At 31.2% G+C, this 26,960-nt stretch overlaps 2 protein-coding genes across 4 annotated transcripts; both read left to right on the top strand.

The window, feature by feature from the left end:
- The first annotated feature begins 2,576 nt into the window (after window positions 1–2,576).
- Window positions 2,577–4,686, top strand: LOC123911544 (protein BIG GRAIN 1-like E). The gene has a single exon (XM_045962981.1). It carries the CDS (start codon window positions 3,299–3,301, stop codon window positions 4,181–4,183), a length of 885 nt encoding a protein of 294 aa, XP_045818937.1. The 5' UTR covers window positions 2,577–3,298; the 3' UTR covers window positions 4,184–4,686.
- Window positions 4,687–22,013: 17,327 nt separating this feature from the next.
- Window positions 22,014–26,707, top strand: LOC123911542 (squamosa promoter-binding-like protein 6). Of its 3 annotated transcripts, none has more exons than XM_045962978.1 (4): window positions 22,014–22,231; window positions 23,103–23,815; window positions 23,965–24,101; window positions 26,113–26,707. In XM_045962978.1, the coding sequence occupies exons 2-4, from the start codon at window positions 23,154–23,156 to the stop codon at window positions 26,553–26,555; spliced, it is 1,242 nt and encodes a 413-aa protein (XP_045818934.1). In that variant the 5' UTR covers window positions 22,014–22,231; window positions 23,103–23,153; the 3' UTR covers window positions 26,556–26,707. The 3 variants fall into 3 exon arrangements, with proteins under 3 accessions (XP_045818934.1, XP_045818936.1, XP_045818935.1); XM_045962980.1 differs by having other exon boundaries at window positions 22,025–22,207; XM_045962979.1 differs by having other exon boundaries at window positions 22,060–22,369.
- The last annotated feature ends 253 nt before the right edge of the window (window positions 26,708–26,960 follow it).

Raw genomic sequence — 26,960 nt, 5'->3', positions numbered from 1 at the left:
TTAAAACTATATTTCAATAGCATGCTGCATGCATTGCAGCTCCCAAAATTACCGAAAAACTACACATAAAAGTTGCTCTACTGTAATTTGAAAATTTCTAAGTCACTCGTGAACATTAGACTTTACCATTCATCAGTAATCAGTATTATATTTTATCCAAACGATAGTAGGGGGTTCCAATCAACGTGAATGATGGGTGAACTTTGGGATACTAGAAAAAGTATATGAGGGAACCAAATTTTCATAGAAGTATGGCCTTTAAGAAAGTGGTTTCATAAGAAAATCGGCCAACAATATTTTGATGTTATAAAATTGCAACACAATTTTAGCCTTGCTACTTCATTAATATCTATCATTGATAGTGCAAAGTTTTTTATGGTATTAATCATCTGTTTTCTAAAGGAAAAGTGATTCGATAATTCAAAATTCGACCACGAGGTAAGTAAAGTCTGTCTAAAAAATGTTCCTACTCGAAATCAAATTTGGGTTCTTCTGAATGATTTGTCTTAGGGTGAACTCATTAACAAGTTTAGCTCAATGTTTTGGTTAATTCAAAGTTAATTAACCTCATTTATATTTTTTGTAATAAAAGACAATAGCATTTTCCAAACAATTATTTTTTATTATTTTTATTTTATGAGAACATTAATTGAAGGTATTTTAATACTTACAACATTAAATATGATGATAAAGTTAGATTTGTTTATGTTCATGTCCACAAAACATGGTCTTTTTTGCTTGGGAAATGCTTAAATGTACGACACACTTTGTCGTCAATATTGTACGACCCAAGTTAAGGTTGTATTTTGCTTTACTTTTCTTAAAATTTTCACTCAAAATGACAAATTTTATCTCAGCTTGATTATTATATGAGAAACCACAAACATGTTTTCACTTACTGTGTTCTCCAAAGCCTTACCTCACCCACTAATATTGAACGGTGGATATCTTACAGCCATCCATCACATCACCGTTTGTTTCTTGGATATGTTTGATATTTTTTAATTTGATAATTGTTTAGTTTTTTAATTTTTATACATGTATATTAAACACACAAAACAACATATATCAGCCCATTAACAAAGAAAATTGCATGCGGTTGAACATGTCGTGCGGTTCGTGCACCGAGTTAGTCGTACCATATAGCGGTACTCTTTTTGCTTATACTCCCTCCTGTCGACGTGTCCTTTTTATAATAAACATTTTTGGAAAAAAAAATTGGTCATTTTTATAAGAAAATTTGACCAATTTTCAAATGTTTTAAACCTTTAATTTCACTTATGTCCTTATTTATTATGAGAGAATATTAAAAATAAATAAGTTAGTTGAATTAAGAGTAATTAAATAAGGGTATACATGAAATAAATTTAAATTTATTTGAGTATTAAATGAAAATAACCATTTAATTACAATGTGTTTAATTGGTTTGTGCGATTTTTTCAAAGTGTTCCTTATAAAAATGACCGAAATTTGATTTGGAATGAGTATTGTTACGACAGTCGACAGACTTAAGATATGAAATAATTTTTTAGTTTAGATTATTAGTGGTTTGAAATTTAGTGAAAGAATGATAAAATTTAAATGATTTTGCAAGGTGTTGGAATTTTTTTATATTTTGAGTGAAATTTAATATTTTTTATGAGAGATCTTTGGGTAGAAAAATATTTAAAATAATTTTAATCGATTCAATTTATCAAATTTTTTAACAAATTTTGAAAATTTAAGAGTTTTTAATAATTCAAAATAAAAATGATATATAGAGAGGAACCTATTATTTGTAACAGTTTAATTAAAAGTTGAGCAATCAGATTCGTTAAAAAAGTTATTAGAGGACAAAAATCAGACATTAACTATATAATAAAGGACAGACGTTACATGAAAATAAGTCAAAAAGAAAATTAAAGTTGATTATACTATTTTAAATAAAGTTGATTATACTAAGTATGCATGTGTGTGTAGTTCATAAAGTTCTTTGCACTGAAAAAGGCTATACCACCATTATTCTTTGCTCCTTTGGTGGGTTCATGACATATTACCTTCCACATGATGATACTTATACAAAAAAATTGAAATTTAATTTTAATGATTTATATGATAAGACTCAAGACATTTTCTATCTTCTTATCTTAATTAAACTATCTATGTTTCTACTATTATAGCTATAGCTCTATATTTGGACCTGCCAGTAGTTGGAAATTGAAATATTAACCACTAATAGTGACTTAATATGATGAAAATTAAAAGTTCTTTGTTATGAAATTAACATAAAGAGGAGGCATTGAGATATTAATGGGCCATAGTAAATCTATCATAGTCAAAAGAAATTACTCTCCAAGCAATTACTTTTAATTTGTTTTAGAGTGACTTTGAAGCTCTCAAAATTATGGTGGGATCTAAGTGATAATTATTGTTCATCTGTATAATGATATAAACATAGTATGGTTTGTTAGATTGTATTATGTACATACATATACATGATCATCATGGCCACATGACCATGACCAATTGATGGATATCCATAGCAAACAACCACTCGACACTCAAATTCCATTTCAAACCAATTGAAACATATAGAATCCAATGAAACACAGCTCTTTGCTCCCCACAATCTCTAACACAAACTTCTGGTGTTTAAAGCATCAGATGGATTAAATCACTGTTTCCCACTTATATATACCTCACTTTCTTCTTTATGCTAACACGGACACATACACCGGACATGACACTACGTAGTATATGTCTTGTGTGGTCTATGTGCCAATGTGAACGTGTGATCGAAGGCATACCGGACATTGACACAATACATGTGATTCAATTCAATTGATTCATTTTCTCAAATTATTATTGGTGTGTTAGTGTCAATGTTTTGTCTGATGTTGGAGTTTATGTCAGTGCTTCAATGATTAATATTAATTTTAAAATATAGAAGTGATTAAATGTAACTACATGATCAGTATTAGTGTTGAACAACAACACGTGTCGAACACCAAAAATACATTTGATCGGAATTGTGAGAATTTAATTCACATATTCACATCATGTTGGTCCCACACAAAACTCCTCCTCATCATATAAAATCATGGCTAGAGTTAATGTTTGATTATTCTAAACTGACCATCATACTACACTACTCTCAATCATTTCAAACCCTTTGATATCATCTTACCATTCTTGAAATAGCTTCATCCTCTTGTAGCATATTCCTCATCATACTTCACCCTCTACTAAACAAACACTTTTGCATAACTTGATTCAAGTTTCAAAACTTGCAAAAACCATAAAAAAGACTCACTGCACCATGTCCCTAGCAGGACTTATTGTAGACCAAGAAATGAATCACAAGAGATCATTCCACAGAAGAAATGATTCTGGTGAACTTGATGTGTTTGAAGCATCAAGATACTTCTCAGGATACAATGAAGTTATTGGATACACTACTGGCTCCACACAAAAGATGGTAAGAGAAGAAAGGTTTGGACATAAAGGAAGAATAAGCTTAGACATGCCAATGAGAAGCTTACTTCCACAACAATTTAATGGAGGGGTTGATCAAAAACAAGTGAAAGAGAAGAAACACAACAAACAACCTAGTTCACCGGGTGGTCGACTCGCAAGTTTCTTGAACTCTCTTTTCAATCAATCAACATCTAAAAAGAAGAAATCAAAATCAAGTTCACAATCCATGAAAGACGAAGACGAGAGTCCCGGTGGAAGAAGAAGGAGAAGAAGTAGCATTAGTCATTTCAGAAGCTCTAGCACTGCAGATTCAAGGACTATTTACTCTTTAAACTCGGGTTTTCGAACTCCTCCTTATGTACAAACTCCAACAAAAGGGTGCAAGGAATTCAAAACCTTATTATCTGATCAAAAGAATGAATTTTCTTTCAAGAAACCATCAAACACTTTGCAAAGTGAGTTTTGTTGGGATGATAAGAAAAAGAGAGACTCAACTTTGTTGGATAATAACTACAAACAGTTGGTGGACAAAAAATTCTTAGCAGTAGAAGAGGAAAAGGTTATAAGAAAATTCAATGAAATTGATGATGGTGCTGAAAGTGATTCAAGTTCTGATCTGTTTGAATTGCAAAACTATGAATTGAGTCACTATTCAAGTGGTTTACCTGTCTATGAAACTACCAACATGGATAATATCAAGAGAGGAGCAACGATTTCGGTGGTCTAGTCCATACCGAACTTCTTTAAATGGCGCGCCTCGTAAACCGACGGTGGGATTGAACTCCTCAGATATGCCGAGTTTTTTTTTATAAGAAAAAAGGAGGAGCAACAATTTCTAATGTCCCTTTGTGATGATTATGATATAATGTAAAATTGATTTCTAGTTAATTTGTTTCATGTTGAATTAGTTATAATTAATTAGAAACTATGAAAAGGGAAATATGTTAGATTTTGCTTGTTTTGTTTTCCCTCTGGATTTGATTTCCAACCTTCTTTCAATACTTTTTTCTCTGTTTGTACTTTGTACAATTTGGAATGTTTGCTTGTCTTACTCTACCTAATTTTTATTATTTTAGATTGCAAAAGCATAACTAAAATGTCATCAAGTGATTAGTGGCTTGTGATTAGATTAGTTTAGCCGTGATTTTAGGTTTATCAAGTGTCATTTGGGTTGCAATTATGTACAATTATAGACCTTTTTTTAGATGAAATAATCATTGTGAGCTTTAATCATTTCCTGCATGCCTTAATTTGATGTGGATCAGGCCTCATTTTTTTTATAAGGAATGGTGTACTAAAACACAAATAAATGGAGTATATTCCCATTATCATAACCCAGTTAGAGATATCACATTATAAATGTAGGGGCCGAACTTCAAATTTAGAATTCTCTACTTATTCATCCCAAGATGTGAATTTCTAGTTACTAAATTATTTTATCAAAAAACATTTACTATAGTTGTCAATCCAACATGATTCATCTACACCTACATATAACCTAATAATTAGAATCTACATTTTAACACACATTTGTGTCCAAAATTTTAAGAAAGAGTTTGGATAGATATAATTGAAAATTAGAGGCATTTCAAAATTTTCAATTGAATTTTTTTGTTTGGATAGTGCAAAGAAACTCTTCATTAATTCTTAAATTCTATGAAAAAAAATAACTTTGCCAAGTTGGGGGAAGGGGTTAGGAGACAAAATGGGGGAAACAGAATTAGGATCAAGAAAGGGAAAACGAAAATCAGTGTTCAATTGTCTTTAGAAGTGGTTATCAAAAGAATTTTTGGCCAAAATTAGAATTAATTCTAGCAACTCGAATTATATCTACTTTTTTTAGAGTGACATGTAAGAAAATTAGGGATCTTAAACTCTCCATCAAGGAAGAGTTTCTTCTTTTTTTCCTATGATTTGAAGAACCATTTTCACCACTCATACAGTTGTCATGACCATTATTAGGGGAAGATAGTGGAAGATATATAGTTGATTATTAGGGGTTTTGGAAGTTTTGAAAACTAAGGAAATGGATATCTAAGATGGGTAATATTTTGCCGGGTTGAGTGGGAGTATGACCTAGTTGCTTACAGTTGGAGGCTATCAAAGAGTAAAAAGATGGAATAATTTGATAGCCTTTTGAAAGAATGATGAATGCAGACAATCAAATGATGCATGGGAAACCAAAAGGGTCGGTGTAACTATCAATGTGGGGTGGAGGGCCCAAATTTTGTTATGATATATGAATTCAAATTCAAATTGGAGAAATGTGTATATGAGTATTGTATGTATGTATATATCAATAATGATTGTCTTGTGAGTTCAACACAATTTAATCAGCGATTATGATGGATCCAAGGAATGAAAGACAGATTTCTAAAAGCAAGTGTAATTAGAGTAGAATTAGTGTCGATCCAAAGTACATTCCAACCCTTTCTATTAACAATCGTTATAGCTAACATCACCTCAACAATTTCAGCCTAAAAAGCATAGGTAACACCAAGATTCTTAGCAAAACAACCAAAAGTACCCGCAAAACTATCTCGAAAAATACTATCGGAGGCAACCAAGCTTGAACACCCGAGTACAGCCTCGTCAATGTTGCATTTGTCCAATAAACCTTTGATAGATACCAATAAACGTCTCACTTCTACAATTTCATTTTATTAACTATTCATATTTTATCTTTTTCCCAAATCACATCAATATTTATAATTGAGATATTGTATACGTGTTGATATCTTTATATTGAAATAACTCATACAAATTGAGTTGCAATTGCAAAATGTAATATATAGTAGCATTTTCTCTCACCTTAGCTGCAAATTTTAGAAGTACATTCTTGGAGGACATAAAGACGTTACATATAATATGCAGTACGAAGGTTCGAACCCTGTTACTCTCACTTATCCGCCTTAAAAAGTAAAATTTTAGTCATTAGACTACTTGACAAAAAAAAATACCAATAAGAGAATTATACAAAACAATAAGATCGAGCACAGCAGAAAAAAAAAAAAAAAAAAAAAAGGAACACACAATTAAAGAGAAACACAACAAAAGCACCCTACAACACCAAACAACACAAAAGCAAGTGCAAAAGTACCCCAATACATCCCCACTATTAGAATTTGAGAGACCTAAACTCAACCAAAAAAACTAACTTGAGAGTTGAGGTTTGCACTACACTTATAAATGCTATATTTATCATATATCTAGCCAATGTGGGACTTCTAACACCCACTTCAAAGGAAAGAAGAGCAGAGTCTGGAGTGGAGGGAAACTCAGAGATAGGAAGCACGAACAGGAGCCCAAGCAACCCAAACTACACACCAACTCACTCCTCTATTGATCCCAACACAAGACAAATTGCACCTCCCACTCATATAAAGAGCAGAGGCTACCACGATTTTCGTCTAAGAACCATTTTTAGGATAAAAGTTTCAACATATCCACCAAACTCTCGACTACCAAGGAACCTCCGACAAAAATAACATCATATCAAACTAAATTCAAACCTAGCATAAACCTCGGTCTAACACCTATATCAAGGAAACTCTCAAATAACCCGACATTGCCCTGAAGTATCTGCCATGAGAACACAATCACTCTATCTCTTTTCTAGTGTATGTATTAGAATTTATATTGAGGGTTGAGAAAGTTTAGGAGAAAATGTAACAGGGACTCAAAAGCGGGATAGATAGTACATATCTTTTAATGGGCAAATTAAATCTTCCTTTTTCTTTTTAGATTTTTATAGATTACTACTTACTAGTTAAAGAAGTTAAAAATAGTAGTTTTGCATTGAGAAAAATAATTTTCAATTTTTAATACAATATTTTTATATTAGGTTTTTTTAACAAATGTCTTAAGAGCTTCTGCATTTTCCTTTTTTATAAAATTGTCAATCATTTCGCTAAATTCTCACTAAATTCTTAAAAAAAAAAATTAATCATTTCACTAAATGCTTATATCAATGCACATATCATGGTCACACCTTAAAGTTAAGTTATTTACCTTAATTTGATTTTAAAAAAAAAGTCACTTACCTTAATCTATAACTTTTTCCCTACTAAACCACCCGTGATAATGGGTGGTCAAGAAAATTCGTTGTTAATCATTCATATTTGTACCCTAGACATGCTTTCTCTTTCCATCAATTCCAATTGATGTTACTACGAGTAAGTACTTATAACATTTCCCATTATTGATTAATATTGAATGACTAACTTGGAGAAAAGCACGGGCTTTTGCCCTCACATGTATAAAAAAAAAACTTGGAGAAAAGCTAAAATAACCAACTAATTGAAAGATTTTGCCAACATCAATACCACATCCAAAAAGCATGTAGAGGAAATTATAGTTAGTTGGTTCGGTGGTGATTGACGTTGAATTTGGTTAGAAGACCACAGTTCGATCCCACAACTGTGATTGGTAGAGGTTTGAAACCACTTAATATTAGAACTGATCCCGAATCAAATTAAACTGATGACGAAAAAAAATCATGTAAAGGAGGGTTGAATTAATGAAACAACTGTTCCAACAAACAAAAGCAAACAAAATAAAATTAAGATTCTTTTTTTTAGCAAAATAAGATAGTTATAAGAAATTTATAAAATGTAAAATAAAAGCCAATAGAAACTTTTGATGTATTTCCTTTGATTAATCTAGGCTACTTAGTTGTACTTTTTAGCCCTTTATTTTTTCAATTTGATGATTTTGACCTCACATATAATTTTCTTTTTTATTTTGAAGTTCTTCACTCATTTTTTCTTTGAAAACTTTTTTTTTTCCCCCCAGTATTTGGTCCACTGGACTGCCTAATGTGGTTCAGGGTCAGTTCTAGAATCAAGTGGTTTCTGCCCCCTCCCGATCGCAGTTGTGGGATCAATTCGTGGTCATTCCTACCAAATTCAGCGCCAATCACCACTAGATAAACTAACGCAATTCGTAACAAGTTGGTCCAATGACAGTATTGAAGAGGTACTCAAGAGATCCCACAAGTTGACGCGGTATGGTGTTGGGTGAGCAAGTAAAGATCCCTGAGCTTTGGACAATTTTACACTTGTAACTGGTGTAGAAATAGGTTTGCAATTAGTGATGTTGGCTTTACGTAGAAGAACATTAGCATACTTGGATTGAGAGAAAAAATCCTTAAGATGTAAGATGTTCTTTGCACTTGAATGTAAGGTAATAATGAAGAGGACCCAAATTTGCAATCAAGACACTACCTAGTCATGACCGTGACTATAAAGGTTTAATTAGATGATATGACATGATGCACATATCAACTTATTGATACAAATTAAACTGAACACAGTTGAACTAATATAATATCTCTATTAACAACAAGTAAGAATTTTTTTATTTGAACAAAAGTATAGCTTATCTTACTAGTAACTCAAAAGTAGCAATGTTCAGTGACCATGACATTATTCATATGAATCAATTATCATTATCAATTAATTGAAGGTATGTTTTATTTGGTTGTAACAACAGAATGTTAGCATGGCAAAGTGTTGGGCTGAAGCAATAATTTCGGCACGTATCCATCTATACCATACGGTGAAAGATGTCATTATGCATACTAGTATACGGACCCGTGCCAAGCACGGGTTAAAAAGTAACTATAAAAATTAGGATTTTAATATTTTAAATTTCATAATTATCTAACACAAAAAATGATAAATTACACTAATATATATGTTTAATAAGTCACCAAATTTTTTTGTCTTTAAGAATCTGTGTAACAAATTTTGCTACTTCAAAAATTAAAATGCCAATAATTAAATGATGACTAAAATTTTGGGAAAAAAAAATAAGGCCAAAAAATCATTTTTTTAATAAGGGATCTAAATTTTACTTTTATGAAAATATGAAGACCAATATACATTTAAATTTATTTTTATTACAAAAACAATTTAACACAATTCAAATTTGCTGCGCACATAAAATAAAGTAAAGTAGTTACATTCGAAAATCATCTTTTTATTTCTAAACTTTTGACTTTCTGCATTTTATTTAAAGTAAAATAGTTATATGCGAATATCATCTTTTTCTTACGGTTAGCCTGTCATAATTTGGTTCTTGCTTTTTCCTTACTCAATCATCGGAAGTTGGACACTTCCTCTATTTTTACTCGATGTGGCCTCCAGGAAACGACTTTCCTTCATTGTGTTCAGGACTATACATTCTCTAGAAACCTTTGGCACCACATTGAATTCAATGACCGGACTTTCTTCTCTTTAATTGACGCACATGATTGGCCAAGGTTGGCTCCATGTGTCCCTAAACTAATTCCTTCTCGGCTGGTGTTTGGTGTATATGGAGATATCATAATTTAATTTATTCAAACAATGAATTTTGTCCTTAAATCAACTATCCTTCAACATCTAGAGCTTGGTCGAGATTTTCACATCTTTTTTCTCCTCTAATCACGTTGGTACAGGTTCATCAAATGGAACAATGAAAACTTCTCTTGTGTGGTCCTCAACGTTGACGGTAGTTGTTTAGGTTCCCCGATTAGAGCTAGTTATGAGGGTCTTATCAGATATAATTTATATTTTTACTTACCAGACTTTTCTGGCTTCATTCGTGAGTTGTCTGACATGATTCTTGCGAAACTTTATGTTGTTTATAGAGGTCTTACATTGGCCAAAAATTTGGCTATTGAAGAACTTGTTTGCTACTCTGACTTATTACTCTACATCAAATATTGAATGTTAATATTCAATATAAGTATAATATTACAAAACATATAAAATTCAAGATAAAGCTTTGTTATAGTGATTATAACACAAAACTTAAAATCATGAAACAAATCAAATGAAACCGATTCGGTGGTAAGATTAAACATTGGTCTTGGTAGTGGAGTTTGGGTAAAAATCTTCGAGCTATTGTCATTTATATGAATGACTTTTTTTTTTTTTTTGAAGGAATTTATATGAATGGCTTATGACACATATAGAATGTTAACTAAAGGCAAGAGATTAAGAATTGTCATAACTAAAGGCAATTAAATGACACATATATGAAACCAGAGCCGATTGACTACAATATACAAAGCAAATTGAACAACATGTCATTTTCTTATAACAACAATAATAAAATATACAAACACAACAATACCAAGAACATATCCACATGAATTCCATTCCAAAACTTGACATTTTCCTATGCCAATCTTATTAGTGAGGTGATTTCTAATAAATATGTTATATTTCAGTACCTTCCAAAGCTTGACATTTTTTTTTGTTCTTATTTCCACTCAGTTATTCACCAGAACATATCCACATGAATTTCATTCATCTCTTTGGGTAATAACATGTTGCCGGCATAATGTTGCGCAAAAGCTGAAATACATCTTAAACATTTCTTTACAACAACTTCACTTTCAAAAGTACACCTTCCACCGATTTAGAAATCACATCATTGTTGAAATCAAATCACCAATGGTCTCTTTGACTCAAGGACGACATGAAAAAAATAGAATTTAAAATCTGGATACTTGTTATTGATATTAGCACAAAATTCAGCTTATGAACTATTTTTTTAAAATAAAATGAAAGTGCAGTGACAAAATGAAAGGTTTTTTAAATGCAGGGACTAAAACTCAAATGACCCGTAAGTACATGGACCTTTTGCATATTTAAGCCCTAAACGAATTATGTAAATTCTGATTTTGTATAAATTGTAATTGTATAATTTGCTTACTTCATATCCTACAGGCTGCACTAATACTATGCTGAAATTCTACCCAACTCAAACAATGAAAGTGTTAAAGTTGTTGATTATGAATTGTTGGAAGCACATCTAGAAATTAGGTCTCAAATTTCAAGCTATAATCCTGACATTAGCTTCAGAATTATGTTCGATGTGACTCAAAATTTGCAAACTTAAAAGAACATAAGATCTTTGTGCAAAACTTGTGAAAACAAATAAGTGCAACACATTTGATATGGTTTATAAGCTTCTTAAGTTGGCTTTGGTCTTGCCGATAGCAACTGCAAGCATCAAACATGTTTTTTCAATTATGAAATTTGTGAACGTGTTTTTTTTTGCCACACAAATATGTCAGGTTTAGATCTGGCCTTGTACTCGAGAGAACTTGATGGATGCAATGGATTTAAAGAAATGAAAACACAGATAGAAAACTATTCAAGAGAACTTGAAATACATAATTTGAAGCATGAAGAGAAGAACGATGGTTTTGTTGAACTTAATGATAAAGAGAATGATAAATTTTAGGTTGTTGCCTCGTACTGTTTGAGTGTTACCTCATAGGCAAAGTCAAAGTGGAATTCGTAAGCTTAATAAATTTATTGATGCATTTCCTTGGTTAATTAAAATCAAAAACAAAAAAACAAACAAATTCAGTTTAGTTTTTTTGGTTTAGTTAATTTTTTTACTTAAAGCAAAAAAAGATCGAGTAATTTTCACTTTGATTTGATTTGTTGGGTTCATCGATTTTGTCCAAATATTTCTGCATACTTAAGTATACTAACCACTTTTTGTTGAAAAAGATGTATAATCAACACTTAGCAACATGGAATTTTTTTTTACAACCCTTAGCAACATGAAATGAAACCTAAAAAACTACTATTTTTGCCACATTTAATTGAATATATGATTTCTTTTTTGACAAAAATTGAAAATATGAATTTATATGAATTAATGAAACATTTAATTTCATAATTAAAAAAAAAATTGCAACTATTCTTTGAACTCTAAGGTGTTTCATGTCTTAGATTAAGTATCATCCCGTCTACCTTAAATTCTTTTTAATAAAAGTTAATATAAAAATGAATTTGAATATATTTTTTAACGGAATTATTTAGGATCAAAGTAATTATTTAGGAGTATAATAACATTTGAATTTTTTTTCTAGAAAACACATTTACATTTCTTTTTTACCAAAAGTCATTTAAAATTTGAAATTGAATTGGCTAATTAAAAACTATCCGTGACTTATTAAGTTTAGGATATTTCACTATTATATTCTTATTGCATCTGAATAGTTTTTTCCTTAAAAAAAATCAGAAGAATCATGTAGTGTTATTTTTTAAGAATCATGTAGAGTTTGACATTTAGAAGTATATGATTAGTACGTTGACAGAGTGTTAAAAAAATTTGCATTAGAAGTCAAAAAAAAAAAATCATTGATTATTTTGATTATGTATAGAAAAACTGACAATTTGAAACAAAAAAAAATTGAGAAGATCTGATTTTCGTTCCTTTAATTCATGATTATGAATAATTAATTGAGAATTGTGTCATTTATTGTAGATTAATTTTTAATAAATGTCCATTATTTAAGTTGAAAAAGTTATGGTAGGAGAAGTCAAGTCAAAATTATGGGACATAATTAAGTGTTTTTAATTTATAATCATATTCAAAATTCACATGTATTTGAATTACAAAATTGGTCTCAATTTTACTCTTTGTTCAAATATTCGGTAGAGTAAATCTTGTGACAAAAGAAATAAAACATTCTGTTTTTTTTTTTTACAAAAAAAAGAGTAATTCATTCTAAGTTAATCATCTTAGAGAAGAATAAAAACAAATTTTTATTTTCTAACAAAAGATTTATCTGCATTAATTTATCTATATTTTCCTCTAACATGTCTCAAAAGTCTTTAATCCATTTTAATCTCATTGTTGTGATCATTATTCTACAACCATATAAAAATAAAAATAACATTAAAACCGAACTCAAAACAAAAATTCAAATAAAAAATATAATCTAATGAGAAATAATCGCATCCATTCGTAGGACACATTAATGTCACATAGAAGCAAAGCTAATAAACCACATTCACATTATAAAAGAAAAATCACTTTCGTATCGCACAGATTATAAAATGCACCGATGTCCAAAGAGTTTCCAAAGGAAAAATTAGTGGTGTTATATGTCCGGTAATCAATATTAGACCACACTTACATATTAGTCTTCACAATATAATTTGATTTTACTATTTCATTAGTAAAAAACATAATATTAGTGAACATCTTACATTAAAATAAATAGGATATAACAACATGACCATATGGTTTTGAACAACAAAACGTTTTATAACCTTTGCGAATACAAACCTTTAAAGAAAGATTCTAATATATGATCAAATATTTCTTTCCAAAAGCTAATGAACCTGTATAAAAATTTGAATAAAAGAATGGTGAAACAAAAGAAAGGATAATTGAGAAAAAGAAATATTTGAAATTTAAAAAATGCAAATTCATGCCAATATATAAATTAAAATGAGAAACAATTAAAAAGAAGAAAGATGTGTCAAAAAAAAAAGCAAGAAGAAGAACTTGAGGCAGTGAGCATCAACATGATTTAATTTGTTGAATAAAACTTTATAGGAGACTCATTATTTATAGATGTAAAATAATAACATAAAAGGTAGTAGTAATAATAATAATAATAATAATAATAATAATAATAATAATAAGTACAATAAAAAAGTATAACAACAATGGGATTTTAAAATAGTGGTTGTTGTAGAAAATTAATTGATTGATATACCTTTATATAGAGAGATATATGAAAGATGGTTTTAGAGATGCATCACAATATTAAATAAAATTTTGTGTAGTACAACTATGTGATCTGACATATTTAATTTTATTTATGAATGAGATGAGATTAAAATTGATTAGTAACTGATGATAATTTTAAGGAATAAATATATTTTAATTTATTGTTTAAAATATTATTAAAGGAAATAATTTTGGTTTCATTTCCCTTAATGTATTAAATGTAATCCTTAAATTAAGAAGGAATGGATTACCTTATTCATTTTTAAATTAAATTAAAACTATACATAAATATAATTGAATTGAAATTGAAATGTTTCTAGAATAAAAGAATATTCTATATTCAGGAATTTTTGATATATTACCGAAAAAAATCAAACAATTTTGAAATAGCATTTACCAGCTAATATGCTATAATAAAGATTATCCTTTATTTTTTAAAAGTTTTTCATATAGTTCGGTGAATATTTTGGGTACAAAATTACAAATTCAATGATGTTCTTCAATACATATGTCAAATAATCTTATGACACATTATTTTGTATATTTTTATGGTACATTGTTTTATATTTGATTGTTGTCAAATATATAAACATTTTTTTATAAAATATATAAATATAATTTAAATATGCAATTTATATATATATATATATATATATATATATATATATATATATATATATATATATGTTACTATTAAGAACCATGTAAAATAAAAACTTACTAAGAGCATCTATTTAACTTTGGGCACATTGAGTAAAAAAAAAACTTTGGGCACATGTATAATTTAAATATTGTTTTATATTTGTCATTACTATTGAAATAGTTCCAATCCTCCCAACAAAATTAAATTGTGAACTTATTTATAAAAAAAAAGAAAAGAAAGAAAGAGTATTATAGTATAGTCATATAAAAAAGTATTATAGTATAGACATTTTCAATCTTTACATTACACAAAATATTGGATGTAGTTCATTCAAGACTTATAGAATGCCAGAGGTAAACAAAACTTTTGCACATTTTCGTTAATCCATTACTTCAAATAATCATACATGCTTCCTCTATAAGTGTGATGTCAACGAATTCACATGTCAAATTGATAGGTTGTCAATTTGTTCATTACACCTAAAATCAAGAAATTTATTCAAAAGGTTAAATAAGATTCGGACCGCCACTTTTCTGAAAGCATGGTTTTTGCCTTCCTCTTTCCTTTCAAATTTCGTACGTAGGTGATCAAGACACACCTGTATATTACCTATAAACACATATGTATGTAAAAAAAAATATAGGTATCCGAAAAAAAAAGAAGTATAGGTAGAGAGAAAACAATTAAGAATAAAGATTATCAGAAAAGACTACAAACCTTTAAAGAAAGATTCTAATATATGATCAAATATTTCTTTCCAAAAGCTAATGAACCTGCACAAAAATTTGAATAAAAGAATGATGAAACAAAAGAAAGAATAATTGAGAAAAAGAAATATTTGAAATTTAAAAAATGCAAATTCATGCCAATATATAAATTAAAATGAGAAACAATGAAAAAGAAGAGAGATGTGTCAAAAAAAAAAGCAAGAAGAAGAACTTGAGGCAGTGAGCATCAGCATGATTTAATTTGTTGAATAAAACTTTATAGGAGACTCATTATTTATAGATGTAAAATAATAACATAAAAGGTAATAATAATAATAATAATAATAATAATAATAATAATAATAATAATAGAACATAAATATAGAATGTTGCTTAATTTATATTTGGTATAATCCAATTCTTTAATATTGTTAAATTTTCTTTAATATAGTTTTGACAGAATTGTAAATCAGTAATCATATTTGATCAACAATCATATTTGATCAATAATTTTCAAATATATGTGTGTGTTATTTTTCAAATCATAATTGTGAAAATAATTTAGTTAACACATCTACTATTTGGGAGAAATAAAAAATAAATATGTATATCAACATTAAATGTGAGGAATGAGGTTGAATGAGGAGAGGAGAGAGAAAGACAAATAAGTCTGGCTTATTACATATTATAGATTTGTAAAAATGAGGATGAAAGGGTGGCAGGATTGTTTGTTATGGTGATTTGGGTATTATGGAATATTAGAAACAATTGCGTTTAGAATAGTGAGAAAGAAGCGGGGCGTAGCTTAGGGGGCTAAAGCATCGGTTTTATGGAACGAATGGTGTGAGATGCAACTGGTACGCACCAACAGTGACAATAGTATGCAGGTACAGCAGCAACACATACAGCAGTGGCAAAAAACCCCCCAATCGGATGGGATAAGTGCAATGTTGATGCGGGATTTCGCAGTGAGATAGGAAAGACGAGCAGGGGATGGTGTGTTCGTGATCAAATCAGTCAATTCGTCATAGCGGAAACATCATGGACCCAAGGAAGGTGCTCTATAATTGAAGGTGAAGCTATGACATTGATATGGAAGCTATGAAGGAGATGGCGCAAAGAGGCATCACCCATGTCATTTGGGAGTCTGATTCCATAAGAGTAGTAGAGGCAACACAAAAGCATCATAGGGGTGTTTCCGAATTTAGCTCTATAATATGTAATGTTCAAAATATTTTGTCTTCCGGTTCTAACTTTAAGGTGAAGTTCACTAAGCGATAAGCGAACATAGTTGCCCATAAGCTTGCTAGAGCGGTCATTTCTTTGGCTAGTCGCTATTATTTTGAATCACTACCTACTTGGTTTGAGACTACTTTGATTAATGAAATATTTGGAGTTTGTGATTGTCAAATAAAAAAATCCAGTTAATAAAGAATGATTAATCAAAATATACCCGAGTGTACAGTGTTATTGTATAAGCATCTCAAACTGGCAAAGTCTATGGTGCACAAGTGTCTCAAATTGTGCACCATGCACAAGTTTCGAAAATACTATAACGAATACGAATTTTACAAAATCCACTGTTGAATAGAAAATTTATATTGTATAGATCATCCATAATTTTTTTAAAAAAAATTGAAAATCATTTGATATGTTATTGAGACCCGTCAAAATTAACGGTTTATGTATTTTTATTCAATACCGTTAATCTTGATGGGTCTCAATAACATATCAAATGATTTTAAAAAAATTTAAAAAATTTATGGATGATCTAAACGATATAAATTTTCTATCCAACGGTGAATTTTGTAAAAATCGTATTCGTTATAAAAAGATCGAAGACTTGTGCACCATGCACCACTTAATCAAGTGGTGCATGTTAGACAAAGCCTCTCAAACTAGCTTTGAGAGTTTTGTATAAGCTTAGATTCAAACAAACTCTTCCATTTTATTGTAAGATTTTCTCAAGTCAATTCGTAAGAATTGATCGAGTGTGTCTTGAAATGTACATTTATCTTAGTCTTTAAGGCTTGAATGTATATTGATCTTGGTTTATATCATAGAAGAAGAAAGTTGCAATAGAGATAGGTTGTATCTCTTAATATTTTGGTGGACAAACTCACACAGAAATAGGGACAGGATGTAGCCCGGTTTAAGGGTGAACCAGAATAAGTCTCGTGTATGATCTATTAAGTTTTAGATATGGTTCGTTAGTAGCTAATATCTTGTGTGATGAAGGGCGAGAAGATCTTAAACACGCTTCAATTTGGTGGCGTGATTTATGGAGTATAGGTAATAAGGATGATGGGGGCTGGTTCGGTAATAATATTAGCAATATTCTTGGCGATGGCAATGAGATAGGATTTTGGAAGGAAAAATGGATAGGATTGTCACCTTTGTGCACTGTGTATCCGACTTTATATTGCAAATCTGGACAGCAAGATGCTGTTGTCTCGGCTATGGGACTTTGGCATAACGATACTTGGATGTGGAACTTGTTGTGGACCGACGAACTCACTGTGTTGGAAACTGATACAGCAGCAGAATTACTGCTACTGCTGCAACATATTCAGCCTGGTAATAACAGTAGTGATAGGCGCAAATGGTCTCCAAACATAGATGGTTTTTTCTCTGTAAAATCTGCGTATTTGCAACTACAAAACAGATACGTGTTGGAGGATATTGATGCAATCACAACAGCAGCCTTAGGGAGTCTTTGGAAGAATAATGTCCCTTCGAAAGTTGGCATTTTCGGGTGGAGGTTGTTGCTTGAAAAATTACCAACTAGGGAGGCTTTATTTCGCAAAGGAGTACTCACTAATCATCATGACAGGTGCTGCGTTTTATGTTTCAAAGAGGAAGAGGATACTCATCATGTTTTTCTTAATTGTTGCATATCAATTCAAATTTGGCAACATATTTTCAAGTGGATGAATACTAGCTCTATACCATTATTACAGGTTCAGCAACATTTTTTAAAGTTTGGTGAAATAGCAAAAGGCCATAAAAGCAAGCACTTTCGTCATATTATTTGGTTGGCAACAACGTGGTGTATTTGGCGTATGGGAAATAACATATTGTTTAGAGGGGAATGTGTTAATGTACAATCTTTAGTGGAAAAAATTATTTACATAGCGTGGTTTTGGTTTGTAGGTCGACTAGGTAGCAAGGCTAATCTAGCTTTTTCAGATTGGTGTAGTAATCCGTTAGCCTGTTTCCAATGTATCTAATGTGTTTGTTCTTGAATTGTAAGGGTTGAGTACCCCTTGTACTCCTTATAATTCAATATTTGCTTATCAAAAAAAAAAAAAGAATAAGTCTCGTAAGAACATTCTCAAAATGAGCTTCTAGTTCTTTCATGGATTCCCCATGGCACACTCTAGTCGAACTTGAACGACAATTTAAAGATCATCTAGTTCAGTTGCCACTTCAACGAATGACTGGCATAAAGGAAAATCGTCTAATATTTCATACACAATCTGAATAATGCTCCTAAGAATCTAATGGTTGTCATGGTTTTGGTGGTCCTCTAACAACACCCAAACAATTAATGTATGAAAATCGCATATCTAAGGTTGAGTCTCCCCAAACTCATAAAGTCTAGGTATACCCATACTTCTCCCAATTTTCAACGGGGATGAAAAGTATAACCCCAAATCCATATTCAACGAAGTTTCGGTATCTCTATCCTACCCTACCTACATATGAATTGGGCTTGTGTTTTTGTATTTTTATTAAAAAATAAAAAATAAAAGTTGAAAACTATATTGTTTCAACGATATAACTTTTTTAAACAAAGAAAAAAAAGAAGAGAAAACACATTGTTTAAAACTCAACTTAAAAATAAAAATGAACATATGGATGTAATTTAAGACTTTGTTTAACGAATTTTAATTTAAGAGAGGTAAAATGAAATTTCGATGTAAGTGGGGCAGATTTGGAGGTATCAATGTCCTCTATTCTCCGCCCAGCCTTGTTTTTTTAAAATCGGGGAAAACTCAAATCCCAATCCAAATAGAGAAAATACATGTTTTGAACTCAAAATTTGATTTCTAAGTCGAGATTTTCATTACTTTTATCTTTATCTTTTAAAATTTAAAAAATTCATATATATTTCTTCTTATTTTAAAAAATTATAAAGTTTTGTAAATAAACTTTTTATAGCATTCTAAACATGTCTGAAAAAATATTATTAAAAAAATTAAAACTTTAAGGATAATTAAAAAAATTTAAATTTTGAAAAATAGCAGGACTAAAATTGCATAAGAGACCAACAATTTAACAATAATTATTCTAACCCATTTTTATTTAAAAAAATATTAACTAGTGTTCCCATGCATATTCGTCATTAAATTGCAAGTATACAATTTGCAGATAAGTAGTAGTTAAGATATCGTGTGGATTGTTGTAAACTCTAAATCAAGACAATTAAACCAATGCTTAAAAGAAAATAAAAAACATCTGGGAGGTTTTGTTCATAAGAATTTGTTGAAAATGAATATTGAAATTTTATCGAACAGTTGGCGGGCGATTGGATCTCTTCGGTTTATTTCATAAAAATTTGTTTGGTGAATCATATTATATACTCATGAATTACTCATCTAGCTTTAAGATTGAATCAATAAAATGATTATTCTCAATCTCTTGAGTAATAATTCTCTCACTTAATCACAACTCTCCAATCTCTTGGGTGAATTTGTGTTTAAGTGAGGTTTTCACAAGCTTTGATTACTTAATCACAATCAATAAACCTAAATCTCTAAAGTGATTATCAATTGTTCAATTAATCTTAGATCCATAGTTAATTTCCATTCTCATGATCAATCAACTATTAACTTCATCACACAATTTCGTCAAATAATATGAAACATTAAGTGCAAAGATTAATCAATTAAAACTAGTTCATAATCCACTTGCATACAGTCAAGTTTACATGGTTCAAACAAACTACATGAGAATCCCCTAAAAATTCAATCTAAGAATTTAGCAATTCATAGTAAAAAGAGAAATTACATGAAGAAGAAGCGAAGATTTCATCATGACAAGAGTTGTTGGAGTGTTTTCACCCTTTGATCCTCGCTTGAATCAACTTCAATTGAGCTCAAATGACCAATTTTAGTCCCCAAATGTGTAACCCCTTTCCAATGGGTCTTCTCTTCTTCAAATAGTGCAAAAATGGGTCGCGCCTACGCAAGGCGCAGACAGCAGAACGAAAACTGTGAAAAACTACAGTTGGGCTGCAGCCTTGCTCCCCCTTAATCCTTGCATTTCTCATTTATTCTTGCAATCAAACCTCCTTAATCCATGCATTTCTCACTTATTCTAAAGCTTAAAACCTTCAAATTATCCTTCAAAGCCCCTTGAATTAAGGAGTTCAGATATGCTCCATTAGCTTATCCTCTCGTTTCTTCCAGTTCCTATCCTAGATCGTGACATGTGGAAAAAAAAATCCAATGGTTCAAATTAAAAACTGGAAAAAAGTTGTAACAACATCATGTCTTTCTTCTTCCTATTCTCCACATTTTTCTGGTTGTTTCTTCTCTCAAAGTAATCGGATTTTGAAATTTTGATTATGAATTTGAAAGCTTTTTCACTCCTCCTTTCTTCCCCATGGATACAGCAATTACTCGCTCCTTTGAATTGTTTCGATTTTCAATTTGGGAGAATGTGGAGAAGTTGAAAGATTGTTGGTAGGGGTGTAAACCGTTGCGAATATCAGCTGTTGGACAGTGTCAGGTTGAGATACGGCGATGGAGTGACCGAAGATTTGGGATATTGAAGAAGGCAACAGAGGACGACGACAACACGGCGAGATGTTGGAGATGGATGAGAACGCAAAAACCCTTTTTCGTTTCTGGAAATTACAACAATTTTTGAAAAAGCAAAACACTCTATACTGTTCTTCTGTCTTCTTCTTCCTTCATTGTATAGATTATATGCGGCGCTGGAACAAACAAAAACGTGTGCCGCCGGTGAATGGTGTAGGGACCGACAGAGAAGGGTTGTATTGTGGAGGAAGAGGAAGAAGAAAGACATTATATTTGAACCATTAGATTTTGTTTTGCCACATGTCACGATCTGAGATAGGAACTGGAAGAAACTGGAGGATAAGCTAATTGAGCATATCTGAACTCTGAATTAAGTCACTTTTAGTGTGTAATAACGGAGTTATCACATAGTATTAATTAAGAAAACCAAATAAAAAAGTTACTTATAACTCGGGTGGTCAATTTTATTTTATTTTGGATCAAGTAGCCTAGTGTCTAGAAAATCCACCTTTCGTTTGATTCGTAAAACAGCAAGAAGCAGACAGAACAATACATGACAAAACAAGATAATACAAGACAAAACTGTACTAGAGAGATATAGGGCGATGATATTTTTATATTCGAAAATAAAATGGGTATTTTCATATTTTTTTATAGTTGTACTGTGGACAAAAAGTTGTCCTGTGGTTTAGTGAGGGACAAAAAATCTTGATTTTGTCCTGTCCATTCTTAGCTAATTTGTCTAGTCTCATAACCAATTTCAAATCAAGCAGGGTACAATAAAAGTTGAGTCCAGTCTCTTATTTTTTTAGCGGAACAAACACACAATAAATTCTAATCCAAACTCCTGTACATACAATGTTATGTCTCTACCATTTGAACTAAGTTCGAAGTACTTTTTTTATTGTGAATATGTGTTGGGGCGTTGGGCATGTGTCAGTATAAGTTATTTCTCCGGTTAGGAAATCATGTTGACTCACTCTGTGTCTGCTTCAACGACGTTCCAACTATTCTGAGAAAAACCACTCTCTCTCTCTCTCTCTCTCTCTCTCTTCACTGTTCATTCTTCTGCTCTGTGTGCCAAAACCACTCACAAGGTGCCACCACAATTCATCTTTCAGGTTATTGCTTACTTCAACATACCTCTCTCTTTTTTTTTGGTTGCATGGATCCTGTTTTGTTCCCAAGAAACTGTGTAAATTGAAAGATAGAATCTTGGAACAGTGATATGGCTGAATAGATTTTGAATATTTCTACCGGTTTGTTTCCTTTTTCTTCTCAACAAAAATTTCCTTTCAATTGCTTCTCACATGGACTTTTCCACCATTTTTTTTTTGTTTCATTTTTCCATTTGGGGTTCAAATGTTAGAAGAGTTGGAACTTGGAAGATATCTAGTTCTGCAATCTGGGTTTGATTTGGTTTACCCTTTTGAAATTTCTCTTTGTTGGTTCCATGGTTTGCCTGTGTCAAACTTTTTATGACCCTTTTGAGAAAATGGAGATTTTTGTATGTTATTTTCTTTCCTTTTCTTCTCCATGGTAAATTTTTATCACATAGTCCCTTAGGTCTTCTATATAAGCAACGATTCACCTTTTAAGGTTTATTGAATAACTGATCTATCTAGCTTATAATCAATTGATGTATTTGGTCTATATTATATGGTCTGTGTTATAGGTCATATACATCAGTTACTCAATGAACCTGAAAAGTAAATCTTTGCTTATATTTGAGACCGGAGGGAGTACGTTGCACGGAACTTGTTTTGTTTTGAGATGGCTATTATGTTTATATACCTGTTTGTATTATGTTTCCCACTTTCCCTAGTGTTCATTTGGTAATTGTATCTTATTTGTGTTTATAGATAAAGCTATAACGTGTAGTTGTATTTTATGTATATGCTTGAATTAGGTGCAATAAAATGAATATCTATCAATATAAAAGTTTTGATTTTAGCAAAGTAGTAGTAATGTATTTCTTTCCAATTGTGGTAGGTTTCTTCATTATTTCAGTGCTTGTGTCAAACTTCAATTCAGTTTGTACTAATGGAATCTTGGAGTTACATCCCAGAAGAGAGAAGCTATTTGTTTTCTGATGAAATGGACTTTTCACTTGATGCTTTTATGAGAAGTAGAAAACCATTGGTTGAATGGGAGAACAAATCTTCGTGTAACTTTGAAAGAGATGGATTTAAAGGTATGGAGTTTGTGGACTTAGGATTTCCCGATTTTCTGCAAAAGTCTTTTCTTAGTAGCAAGCCTATGGAAACATCTAGCTGTGAGCTGGATAGTAATAATTCTAGTAAAAGAGGGAATTCCTCTTCACATGTTATTGCTTTTGATTCATCTTTTGGTGAAGAAGATTCCGAGCCAAAGCATTTAAGTTCGTCTCTAGTTGAATTGAAAAATCGTGATTCTTCGTCGATTGATCTGAAGCTAGGGAGATTAGCAGATTTTCAAGGTGCAAACATTGACAGAAATGCAAAAGAATTCACTTCTGCAGCTATGCCTCAAACCTCGCTAGCTAAGAGAGCTCGCACCTCTAGCTTACCTGCTCAGGCTCCTGTATGTCAAGTTTATGGTTGTAATATGGACCTTAGCTCCTCGAAAGATTACCACAAAAGGCATAGAGTTTGTGATGTTCATTCCAAGACAGCTAAAGTTATTGTGAATGGCATTGAACAGAGGTTTTGTCAGCAGTGCAGCAGGTATAATTTTTGGCTCCTTTGGTATTAACATTAAAATTTGATACTTTGGCATTGAACAGATATCTTTGGCTTCAATTTTAGCATCTGCGGATTGAATTTGATTGTTATTTGTGCGATGAAATGTGATTTTTCTTTTGTTCTTGAATTAGGTTTCATTTGGTAGCTGAATTCGATGATGGTAAACGTAGTTGTCGCAGACGTCTAGCTGGACACAACGAACGGCGAAGGAAACCTCAGTTTGATTACATGACTAGTAAACAACACAAGATTCTTCAGTCATATCAAGGTATGAAATATACGTTCTAATAACATCGTCATTAACATAGATAAGATAGAAAATCCGTTGATAAGCTCTCTTCAGTGTCATTCACAATAACTTCCTATCAGTTCTTTTTAGTATTATGTAGATAATTGGTTGCATATATATGCTTAAAGTTCGTCATATAGTCATATAGTGTCACTCCTTTGATAAAATTGGTGCCATACTATATAAATTCCAGTTTTTAATAAGATTTAGTGAGTCAAATTGTTGACGCAATATTCTCGGCAAGTATAACCACTTCAAAGTATGATTAGGTGCATATTACATAATGAGATATACCTTTAATTTTTAACCACCCTAGGTAGTTTAAAAATCATAAGAATTCTATCTATATTAGTTAGAATTTTGTGTGAAGGTAGGGTCGTTCTATATATGTAACTACATATTGGAGGAATCTTAGAACAAATTTATTCTTGATTAAACTACCAAAATAATATTGAATATTGGTGCAAGTTTTTGACTTTGTGATGGAAGATTATATATTTGCTCATGTATTTTTGTCTCTTCTACATCTTTATTATATATTTTTGTACTAGCCTATGATATACAGGTTGTATAGCAGAAATCTCTTTGATTCTCAAGGGAGAAATATTAATCACTTTTGGCATTTTCTATAAGAAGATAAGTCAAAAATTTTGTCAAATTGCACATCACTAAATTTATGTTTGTTTGATTATGTATAGTTTATTCTTTAAACTTGTATCAGATATCAATCATGAGAATGAAATCATTTAAAAAAAATTAAAATGTCTTAATTTAATATTAAGATGTCAATATTATAAGAAACTTAGGAAGTTAAGTAATTCAGATTAACTTTTACAAGATAGATACTCATACAGTTCCTGCCATGAACTGAAATAAAGTCTTTGAATCTAGAAAAGACAGCATGCGATTTTTTAAACATTTCAGACAAAAGAGACTCATAAAGCTTCTTAAATTATGTTATCACTCTCCATCTTTTAATTATTGTGGTCCCAGGGAATGATGTAGACCATTTAACAAGTGTTTGTTAGCATCCATCAGAATATTTTATGCACAAAGTTGAAGCCAGTCATACCAATGTTGTGAGATTAGTTTTTCGCTGTCGTGGTAGGACATATATTTTGCATTTCCACAATCATTTAAAACATTTATTCAATTCATGATTTCATGAGAAGGTCACTGTTAGATGCTATAGTTTCATTTTTTTTTAGTTTTCACCACCAATATCCGGTCCACTGGACCACCTAACCTGGTTCGGGGTCAGTTCTGGCATCAAGTGGTTCCAGCCCCCTTCCGATCGCAGTTGCAGGGGATCGAACTGTGGTCCACCGTACCAAGTCCAGCGTCAATCGCCAGTCACCACTGGGTCAACTAACGATTGGTACTGTTAGATGCTATAGTTACAATGAAGTTATGCATGATCTATCTTTGTCCACTATGATCAAGAAATTGAACTACTGCTACCTTATTTCTGCCATAAAACTAGATATTAGAAGTGATCGGTATTTGTTTTTCTGTTGGATATTTGGTCCTCGAGTCTATTATAAGAATTTAATGTGGATACCTATGTATTGTAGATGCAAATTAGTTTAAAACCGACATCTAAAGAAAACTCATCATATTGCCACATAAGTCCACTTTATAACCGCATTTTAAAAATAGGCAAAACTGCACTAAGGGTCTTTTTTAATTAAACTTACGGTATCAAACTAGTCTTTTATCTTTTATAAAATGTCATTTATCTTTTTAAAGTTGAATCTGTAGTGATTTTCTGTCCAAAATCATGGAAAATAAATGGAAAGAATAATATGTATTTACGTTTTTACTGCCATTCTGGTTTACATTTTTAGTTTAGTGCCGTTCTGGTTTACATTTTTAGATCTTGATTGGATGTCAGTGTGAAACTAATTTACACTGACAGTGTATTCCCGTTCTGGTTCCACATACATAGCAAAGAGTCTAACAACTTCTCTTACACCAATTGTGTTTCTAGGTACTACCAACTTTTCCTTTCAAGACATATTTATCAAACTTGAAGAGGAGCCAATTTGCAGCCCTCAAATAGAACCGTCGGCCACACTTGGTCACGAGTTATCTACCCGTGCTCTCTCTCTTCTGTCAGCTCAGTCACAGAATCCTTCACGCCACGCAGCAGGAAATGCATTACCAACTTCTCGTACTTTTCGGGACGTCCACACACAAGATAGAGACGACCAAGTTTCTGAAACGCTGTTGATGATAAGCTCTGTGGATAAACATGAACAAAATGAGTCTTTTCCATCTGGGATAAACTCTAAGGAAGTTATCAAATCTGAAAATGGAGGATCCACTGTTGATTTGTTTCAACTGTCTTCGCATCTTCAAAGGGTGGAGCAGCAAAGAAATTCTGTTTTGGTAAAGTGGGAAGATGAGGATTGCTCTTTCCCAACAGTGTAAAGTCTTTATTTTTTATTTTAGCCTAATGTGTCATGGAACTGATTCAATTTGTTGATACATAAATTTTTTGTGATTCTTTAATGGCTTCGTATGGATCAATGATATATAGAAAAGTGTGGGATATCAATGTTAGTGGAATTATTGAGGGAAAATCCAAGCTTTGTAGCACAAAATTTACTGGAATAATTTTTCAAAAATGTGCAATATGGCCTATGGGTTGAATTGTCTTAACTTTACTTGGCTTATCTCGACTCTACAATTTTTAAGGTGGGCAGAATATCTCATTTATAAATACATTTCTAGATCATGTTTTATTCAATGTGCGACTTCTAACATGTTGGATTATGAGGGAGTCTGGAGATTATTACGTACATTGAGTTTTGAAAGATCAAAGTGAAATTAAAC

This window comes from Trifolium pratense, linkage group LG2 (genome assembly GCF_020283565.1).
Source record: "Trifolium pratense cultivar HEN17-A07 linkage group LG2, ARS_RC_1.1, whole genome shotgun sequence".
Taxonomy (NCBI): domain Eukaryota; kingdom Viridiplantae; phylum Streptophyta; class Magnoliopsida; order Fabales; family Fabaceae; genus Trifolium; species Trifolium pratense.
This window is presented reverse-complemented; position numbering and strand designations above follow the sequence as displayed.

Excerpts from the sequence above, each read along its gene's own strand:
- LOC123911544 (XM_045962981.1), top strand. The coding sequence starts at position 3,299 with ATGTCCCTAGCAGGACTTATTGTAGACCAAGAAATGAATCACAAGAGA.
- LOC123911542 (XM_045962978.1), top strand. The coding sequence starts at position 23,154 with ATGGAATCTTGGAGTTACATCCCAGAAGAGAGAAGCTATTTGTTTTCT. Across the intron at positions 23,816-23,964 it reads TTTTGTCAGCAGTGCAGCAG|GTTTCATTTGGTAGCTGAAT; the intron begins GTATAATTTTTG and ends TTCTTGAATTAG. Across the intron at positions 24,102-26,112 it reads GATTCTTCAGTCATATCAAG|GTACTACCAACTTTTCCTTT; the intron begins GTATGAAATATA and ends TTGTGTTTCTAG.